Here is a 9,617-nt window from a genome sequence, read left to right on the forward strand (position 1 = left end):
GTCATAATTTAGATAGGTAAGTATAAAAAGGATTCTAATTTTGGAACTAAAGTGTGCATTTTTATAATTTATGAAGTAAGTATAAAAGATGTTATAGTTTAAAGGGTAAAATGTATATTCTTATAAGTGTAATATTTTTTTTTAAGGAAGAATCCTAAGTTTTTAATTTGGTACATAAAAACATCTATGTTATTCTACTATTTATACTTTTTTTTGGAAAAAAAAAAGATTTTTATTCGAAACACTAAAATCAATTGGTTGAAGTTGAACTAGCTCAAGCTGCCCATCTCTTCACTTTTAAAAGTCAAACGTTACAATCCAATTATTACTATGATAATGCTTTTTTTTTTTTTTTTTTTTTTGAGAAACATTACTATGATAATGCTGGTATATATTAGTGGATACATTTTGATTTTGTGATGAGATTTTGGATCTTTGTCACAGTGTGACGAAACAAAATATCAGTCAAAATAAATGAGTGATCGAGAATAACAGTCAATGGTCGTGCTTTCTGCTATCGATTTTGTCTAGAACTAGGAGTGGTAAATTTTTTTGTAAAACCCCCAAAATCGATTCCCACGCGAACGTAGCCTCGATATTATTACTATTATTTTCCACACCCACACGCGCCCATAATCACGCGCGTGGCTTTCTTTTGCCCACCCACCATCAGACAAAACGGACAGTCATAAATGATCAAAAACACTGTAAACCGTGTGATTGATTGACTATATGACCCAACACGTCACGTTACCGTCTACACCGTAAGCTACATTGTATTCCTCTCCGTACACAATCACTCCCTCTCTCCCTTTCCTACCAAACAAAAGAACCCTAACCAATCAATCAAAATCGAAGCCAGTCAACTTCACGTCTGATCTCGATCTCAGGGCCTTGATTAACGAGCCATATGAGGACCCCTCCATCAGAACCGTCCAAATTACCACTATGGTCCACAGATCTACATAATTAACGGTCACGATCATACTTGTTCAAACTTTTATGTTTTCTAGTTTCTCTGTCACTTCATCACTTGTGAAGTTGTGAGAGTTATGACCCCACACTCTGTTTTGTAACTGACACTCCCCCTCAGCTACACTGAAAAGCACCAAAATAAATAATTAAAGTGAATATAGAATTATTATTATTTTTTTTTTAAAAGCATTAATTTTTAGTATGACTTTTCCCACAACAATTTATTACGATGGAAGCATAAATTTTAGAACAAAACTTTTATTAAAAAAAAAAAAACTTTTTCAACAGTTTAGATTAGTAAACATAATTGGAACAAATCACTTTTAATTAAATTTTTTCTTGGTATTATTTTTATTATAAACTAATAAAAAAAATTAAAACTTTTTTCAATTTTATGAATACCAATAAAAAATTCCACTCAATAATAGTTTTTTTAATATAAATATTAGGTTAGGATATACTATTAAATATTAGTCCTTAAAAATTTAGTCCATAGTGTAGCCTTTAAAATAATAACCTTAATAAGGAAAAAAATTAATGGATACTTTAAGAATATCGATTTATAAATTATTTTTAGAAATTTTTTATGAAAAAAGAAATTTATTCCTGATTGTTTTGAAAGTTTTTTATGTCTTCAATAAAAGTGGTATTAAAATTTTCTTAAAATAATTTATTAATAGATGTCGTAAAAGTATGGTAAACCAACCTAACAATAAATACTTTTGGTCTTTTAAGCATTTAAAATGATGTTTTAGTGCTTAAAAAACTTGAAGCGGTACTTTTTAATTCCAAAGAAAAAATTTAGATATATATATATATATATATATATTAGGGAATTTAGTTTCTAAGACTTTTAATAACTTATACATTAAGAGTATATATTAGTAAATTATTTTAGAAAATATTTTATGAGAAAATGAAAAAGTAACTAACTAATTTGACTTCTTCTTCTTTTTCTTTTTTTCAATCTTTCATAAAATATTCCCTAAACTATTTTAGTTTATATTTTTTGATATAAGATAGAAATTCTGCTCTAGTTAAACTTAAATGTATATGTATGTAAAACTTCCTTTTGGAGACTTGAATCCTGACTCTCACATCCCACAAGCACTTATACTTGTAGAGTGACCACTGTGCTATAGTTAAATTATTTTAGTTTCTAAAGCTTAATATATGCTCTTAATGCATAAATCAACCTAACCCTTTTAGGTGTGACCGTATGAGTTTTATAAACAAGAAGTGACTAATTTTTTTACAACATTTTTAATTTTTCTTAAACTATTTTTGAAAATTGATAATGAATGTATACATCAAAAAAGAAAAATAGTTTCCAAATGTCATTGTATTCTAGAACTTATTGAAAAAGAAAGAAAAAGAAAAAGAAAAACAGTGAGCTGTGTGCGTTATTACTATTTCTTGTACTCAATCTACTCGAGAGTCGAGACACATAAAGATACACTTGTTAACAAGTTGTAAAAGAGTGCAGAAGAAGAGCTAGAGAGCACTATAGAGCTATAGATATAAACCCCCCATTGGGTGAGCAAAAGACTCACACTCCCATTCACACACCCACACATACACGCAGAGCAACTTCCTCATTTTGTGGCTTTTCAACTTTTCAAGCTTTTTTTGCTCAGAGAGAGAGAGAGAGAGAGAGAGAGAGAGAGCGAGAGTACTGAGAATGGAGGAGAGGCCAGAGACAGAGCTGATATCAATACCAGCAACACCAAGAGCATCAACGCCGGAGATACAAACTCCGTCCGGTCAGAGGTCACCGAGGCCGGCGTCGAACAAGGAAGGGAAGTCGTCGACGGCATGGACTCCGACGTCGTTTATATCGCCGAGGTTTCTGAGTCCGATAGGAACACCAATGAAGAGGGTGTTGATTAACATGAAGGGTTACTTGGAGGAAGTGGGTCACCTCACTAAGCTGAATCCTCAGGATGCTTGGCTTCCCATCACTGAGTCTCGCAATGGGAATGCTCACTATGCTGCGTTTCATAATCTCAATGCTGGTGTTGGCTTTCAGGCTCTGGTTTTGCCTGTTGCCTTTGCTTTTCTGGGCTGGTATGTTACTATCTTATGTTCTCTAATTATGTTTATTAGTTTAGGATACGGCTTCTGTCCAGTGCACTAGACATGACACGATTAGGATACGTGTTTAGTTGGAATACGTGTCTGAATCGTGTCCACCCATTAGTTACTTAGTTTGTCCCTTGTTTATTTTCGTCTGTTTAGTTAGGCGTATTGGGAGCCGTTTTTACCTTAAATTTTAAAAGGATTAAACTTTAAACTTTCATTTTTTTTTGGTAAACAAAAAAAAGGGTGTTTATGGTTGTATTAAACCCCGGTCAGGGCTCCGCGTCATAAATATTCATAAACGCGTGTGAGTGTGAGAGTCACCTCATTTTTTAGTACACTCTCACTAAAGATGTCCACCAACAGAAGGCGTTCGCAGGACTCAACTTTAAACTTTCATTTACTAACTAGTTTCGTGACCCTTTGTATAAAAAAAATACTCGATATGTTCTTATGAAAATAATAGATAATTAGTCTCACATAAGACAATGAAAATAAGTCTGAATTTGGGTTTAGTCCTAGGATAACTCTTATAGAAAAAATCTAGGATGGGATGAGGTTCTAGGGTTTAATTCATCCACGAGATTTCTGTGAGAACTTATGAGTAGGTAGGGGTAGGGTGTGAAATAGTACTAGTGGCTTACAATTTTTTATTAACAAGTGTTAACTTTTACACATATGATAAAGTTTATTAAGTAATTTATTACGTCAATATGCTGTCATCTCCCTAGGGCCTATATTAGCGTGTATGCGCTTCACATTACACAATGGAGAGATTTGGGGATATAGATTAGACACATGAGACATTGATTTGACATCAATAACATCTATTGTTTTATTGTAATAATTTTGATAATAAATATTTTAAGCAATTTTGTTTTTCTTATGAAATTCCAGTTCTGATAATTGAATTGAATTTATTTTCAGTTTTCTTTAACAGTATTATTACAATTTCCAATTCACATATTTATTGCTATTTCTCTGTTTCCTAGTCTTCTTCTACTAGTCACTTTTTTTTTTGAGAAATGATATGTCCACAACATTTTTACAACAAATCCTAAGTGGCAAGTTGTTACTAGTTGTTATTGTTGGGACAAAAAAGTAATCTTAGTGTTAGATTCAAATTTGAACCTATAACAACTAACCACCTACAATTTGTTGTAAAATTGTTGTAAAAATATTGTGGACGTAACACCTCTCTTTTTTTTTTTTCCCAAAACGGCTCTATTTTGATTCCTTGCACACTTTATTTATTTCCTAAAGACTATGTTTGTACCTTACATACATCTTTTTAGTATCAAACACACTACTTTCTTTACTTTAATTTGAATCTCTCTCTGTATGGGTCTGTCTGTCTGTGCTTTCCACAAGAATTTAAGTTGAGTTTTCGAGTTTGTGGGTCTACCAAGCAAGCTCTTTTGTCTTTAGGTTTACTTAAAGTTCATATTATATAATTAAACTTTACTTTTAATAGAAGAAGAATGATCATGCATCCTTGAGGCAAGTCATTTCGTGCATTTATTTTTTGCTTTTTGACAAGTTAAATTTATTCTAGAAAAAAAAAAGTAAAGCCACAAATCATCAGGGCTCCACAAATCATTCTGTTACTCCTTTTTGAAATAATGACACAGGGCCCCTTTATACTTTGATCATTGCTTATTTTGCTTTTTACTTGTCATAATATCCAATTCAAATCACTGCAAATAGTAGCTTATTGCAGCCTTTGATTAGTAGATATTTGTTTTCCCTTGATGTTATTGTGTCAAAGTATATTATATATTAATTAACCAAAAAAAAAATAATAATAATAAATTAATAATAGCATATTCACTATTCAGTTCAATCTCCTATCTCTATTTCCTTCAAATTTATTGTCGATTGCATAAAACTGATGCTTCATATAACCAAGGTTGCTTTTTTATGCTCAACCTTAATGGGTTTGGAGCTTGATTAATTTGCATATACAACAACAACAAAGTTTAGTACCAAAATTTTGGAATTAATTATGGTTCTTCAACAAACTAGTTAGGGTTGGTCACATGTATTCTTTAATGAATACAACTCTGCGAATCATGGAACAACATAATTTCTCTAATGAATGACTTAAATTTGAAGAAAATTGCAGCGACAGCCGACTGTTGGCAACAAAAGCAGCATTTTCCTGAACTTTACTCGCAAAATGAAGCCTTTATGACTTATCAATTTATGAATTGGTTGAAGCAGTTCTTATCTGCAGCAGAATTAAACCCGTGAGATGCTAAAAACTTAGACAGCATAAGTAGGATCCACATTTTAACAATTGAGTAGTAGTTATACAGAACAACTAGCCTCATGTTAATGACCAAATAGCATAGAACTTCTCCAGTCAAATATAATTTGTGGTCTAATTAGATAACATCTTACTTCAAACATAGGAGTTTGTTAAAAAGCTTCTTAATGGCCTGGTGAATTTGCCAGTCCTTTTTAGAAAACCAAGGCTCCCCTGATTTGTATCACTTGGCTGTATATACTTAGTTATACTTTTTTATGTCTCTAGCTAGCTCCAAATGATTCACAAATTGAAGTCACCCCCCAATTTCACTTTGCATTGTACAATTGTTGTAAATTAAAATGATGGAAAAATTTAGGTCCAGGAAGTTCAAATTCTCCTTCTTCTAGTTTTTTGCCTATTTGGATATTTAGAAGAAAAACAAATGGATTTTCTTCTGATTTTGTGTACTTATGGACTCTCTCTACATTGGTGAGGCAAATCTAGGTTGAAAACTTTCATATCTATTAGTCTCTTGATACTGGGAAAGGGAAGGATTACCAATTGCTAAAGCATTTAAGGGAGGGGGAAAAACTAAATGGGAGAAAGAGAAAACAGCCAGCAGCTTGCTGCCTTATATCTGATTGGCTCTCGTAACAAATTTACAAACATTGTAAATTATATTAATTGATTTGGTTTTGAATCTTTACTGCTTCCACAGGAGTTGGGGAATACTTTCTTTAACCATTGCTTACTGTTGGCAACTCTATACTCTGTGGATTCTAGTTCAGCTACATGAGGCAGTGCCAGGAAAGAGGTACAACAGATATGTGGAGCTTGCAGAAGCAGCATTTGGTGAGAATGAGTTCCAACGTAACTTTTGGCTTTTAAATTTTACTGAGCACCAAAAATAATGTCTAATTCCTCTCCTGCCTCAAAGATGGTTATCATATTCTGCTTCTGAGTTGACAAACACACAAATGAATATAATGGCTGTGAGTACTTACTAAACAGTGCCTGATTGTGTGCATGTATACTTGTACTGACTTGCGTGGATGATATTAATTACCACATTCATCACATAAACTCAGATGAGTAAAAAAATACATGGATATTGCCCCTTTTGATTGATGCTCGCTGCATATATGATAGATGGTCAATTATGAAATGTACTGTCATATGAAAGGATATTGGTTATCCCATCCCATTGTTCTTTTTTTTCCCAAATTTGGTATTCACAACAATTAATGCTCTCAAACTGCTGGTTGATCTATACCTCTGAAGTAATCTTGATTGCTGCTATGCTGCACAACTTTGAGTTTGTAAGAAGTAATCAAGCAGATAAGGATTTGATGTTGCCCTTTACTGATTTTTCCCCCTAAGGATTTGTATATACTTCTGGAGATATGATCTTATTGTTCTTAGAATAATGGTTACATGATTAAATTCATCCTTACCTAATAGTTTATACTTTTGGGATAATCAGTAATTATCATTTGTATCATAGCAAGTGATCCTAACAATTGGCAATTTAACAATCTACTGCTGATATTGTTTCCTTTTGCAGGGGAAAGATTGGGTATCTGGCTATCCCTCTTCCCAACTGTTTACTTGTCTGCGGGAACTGCAACAGCTTTGATTCTTATAGGAGGGGAGACGATGAAACTGTTTTTCCAGATTGTTTGTGGGCCCCTTTGTTCTTCGAATCCCCTTACAACAGTAGAGTGGTTTCTGGTGTTTACTTCTCTATGCATTGTTCTGTCTCAGCTCCCAAACCTCAATTCTATAGCTGGACTTTCTCTCGTAGGGGCTGTGACAGCCATCACTTATTCCACCATGGTGTGGGTTCTCTCTGTAAGCCAACAAAGGCCACCCACAATATCTTATGAGCCCCTTCCAATGCCATCCTTCGCTGCTTCAGTCTTCTCAGTAATGAACGCACTTGGGATTGTTGCCTTTGCTTTCAGAGGCCACAATTTAGTTCTAGAGATTCAGGTATGCACTCTGAGTCCTGAAAGGATATAAATTCTTTTTTCTTTTTTAACTTTAGAAACAATATCCAAAATCATCATTTCTTGAAGATGTGTACCTAGGTCATCTAATGGAGTGTATTTGACTTTTTTCAGGCAACAATGCCATCAACATTCAAGCACCCAGCTCATGTGCCAATGTGGAGAGGAGCTAAAGTTGCCTATTTCTTTATTGCCATGTGCGTTTTCCCTATTGCAATAGGAGGTTTTTGGGCTTATGGAAACCTTGTAAGTGTGCCAACTGCACCACTCTTTATTCTTATCAAATCATAAAGCATGATGATTTAAAAGAATCAAAAGCTAAGTTCTTAACAGCTGTGCATAATGGAAACAATTTATTAGTGGCTGAAATCCCAAAGGAAACAGCTTTTGACAATTAGTGTAAAGTTATGACATCATTGACATTTCCTGGCATCCATCTTTATCATCATTTATATCTAAGAACCTGGGTTTGGAATTGGATTTACTTGTATTCAAAATTCTCAAATGGGTAGTGGTAGGGTTCCAAACCTTCTTGCAACCAAATAATTGTTTTCTTGCACTTTTTTTTTAAATGTTCCATATTATTTTTGGGAACCAGATATAGGCTGTGGAGGAGTTTGTCATTGGCAGAATATAAGCTTCATCATATAATTGTAGAAGTGGTTTTTAGTAACTTCTTATTTCAACAATATACTTTGTAGTCTTCAGAATGTTGGTGATGAAGTTTCTTGATGACTCCAAGGAGTAATCGCCCAGAAGGATGAAACCCTTGTGTCCAGTATTCTGTTTTTGTTCCTTCACTTGCTTGGCCTCCATTGTGGAACATTGTTATTTGCTCCTTTTTTTTTATTTTTTTTACTATATTTGACAACTTCTAGTTAACATGATACTTGTATATTTGTGCTTACATAGTCTCAAATTGATCAAAAAATTGATGACATCTTAGTAATGATTAAAAAGCTAATTCATCAGAATATTGATCAATGCTTTATCCAAGATAGTTCTCCAGTTCTCCTTCCTATATATTTATGGTCATGTTGACATTAATTAATGCCGCCAAATATATTAGGCTTTTAACATCTTTCAGAATAATTTACATGTGGGTGTTCCATAATGCAAACCGGTTGTGACTGGATTCAATGCTTCTGTTTCTTGTCACAGATGCCTTCATCAGGGATTCTTAATGCCTTGTATGGATTTCACAGTCATGATATTCCAAGAGGACTTCTTGCAATTACTTTTCTGCTAGTTGTGTTCAACTGTTTGAGCAGTTTCCAGATATACTCCATGCCTGTTTTCGACAGTTTTGAGGCCAGCTACACGAGCCGAACCAATCGTCCTTGCTCAATCTGGGTCAGGTCTGGTTTCCGCGTATTTTATGGTTTTGTCAACTTTTTCATAGGGGTGGCACTCCCTTTCCTCTCAAGTCTTGCTGGTCTGTTAGGAGGACTCACTCTTCCAGTCACATTTGCTTACCCTTGCTTCATGTGGGTTCTCATAAAAAAGCCTACAAAATACAGCTTCAATTGGTATTTCAATTGGATCCTTGGTTGGTTGGGGATTGCTTTTAGTGTGGCCTTTTCCATTGGAGGTATTTGGAGCATGGTAAACGATGGACTCAAGTTAAAGTTCTTCAAGCCGCCCAACTGAGTTGTAGGCGAAGAGTAGCTAAATAGTGAATCTGAGTTCTGCATAATGAATGTTGGAATTGTATTATGATGTTTAATATACACCAATGTAAGAACCTAAGCGCTTATAGTAAACTGTTGTAATGATGAATTCATTTTCAACTTCCTATATATAGTATGGTCTTAATGCGGAATTTAGTTACTCGCCCAGATGTCTTGGCCCCATGTTGCAATGATGAAGAATGGGAAGGATCAAGGTATATCAAAGATATGTAGACTAACTAAGATTCTTAGGTAGGACGGGACTAAGTTGACCAAGTTACACATTATGCAACTTTTTATGAATATCACACTAACCAATAACTTGAATTAAAATATTAAATAATTATAGAATGGGATTGTATTGTTTTCATTATGCTTAACATCACATATCAAATTTCGATTCAATGTATAATTTTAAAATCTAAAAAATTTAAAATTTAAAATTTTTTTATAAATAAGATAATTATCAATTTTTGATTATTTTGAAATTTTGTAAGTATCAAGAGTGTAAGTCCAAAATATAATCCAGCGGATTTGTAAAAAGAAAACGTGTAATATATAAAACTTTAAAAAAAAAAAAAACTTTTGTTAAGGGGTGCCTTAGGCACTTGTTAAGAAGGCTACTAAGGAGTG

The 9,617-nt window shown here is 33.5% G+C and overlaps 1 protein-coding gene across 1 annotated transcript; it reads left to right on the forward strand.

Annotated features, from left to right (window-relative positions):
* The first annotated feature begins 2,408 nt into the window (after window positions 1-2,408).
* LOC142622262 (lysine histidine transporter-like 8) lies at window positions 2,409-9,147 on the forward strand. The gene is made up of 5 exons (XM_075795708.1): window positions 2,409-3,042; window positions 6,024-6,157; window positions 6,870-7,297; window positions 7,429-7,560; window positions 8,476-9,147. Exons 1-5 carry the CDS (start codon window positions 2,657-2,659, stop codon window positions 8,962-8,964), a joined length of 1,569 nt encoding a protein of 522 aa, XP_075651823.1. The 5' UTR covers window positions 2,409-2,656; the 3' UTR covers window positions 8,965-9,147.
* Window positions 9,148-9,617: the final 470 nt, after the last annotated feature.

The sequence above is a fragment of the Castanea sativa genome, chromosome 1, assembly GCF_040712315.1.
Source record: "Castanea sativa cultivar Marrone di Chiusa Pesio chromosome 1, ASM4071231v1".
NCBI lineage: Eukaryota > Viridiplantae > Streptophyta > Magnoliopsida > Fagales > Fagaceae > Castanea > Castanea sativa.

Bases quoted from the DNA above. Each gene is read 5' to 3' on its own strand.
- LOC142622262 (XM_075795708.1), top strand. From the start codon at position 2,657: ATGGAGGAGAGGCCAGAGACAGAGCTGATATCAATACCAGCAACACCA. The intron at 3,043-6,023 runs GTATGTTACTAT...CTGCTTCCACAG, and splicing joins GCCTTTGCTTTTCTGGGCTG to GAGTTGGGGAATACTTTCTT. The intron at 6,158-6,869 runs GTGAGAATGAGT...TTCCTTTTGCAG, and splicing joins GCTTGCAGAAGCAGCATTTG to GGGAAAGATTGGGTATCTGG.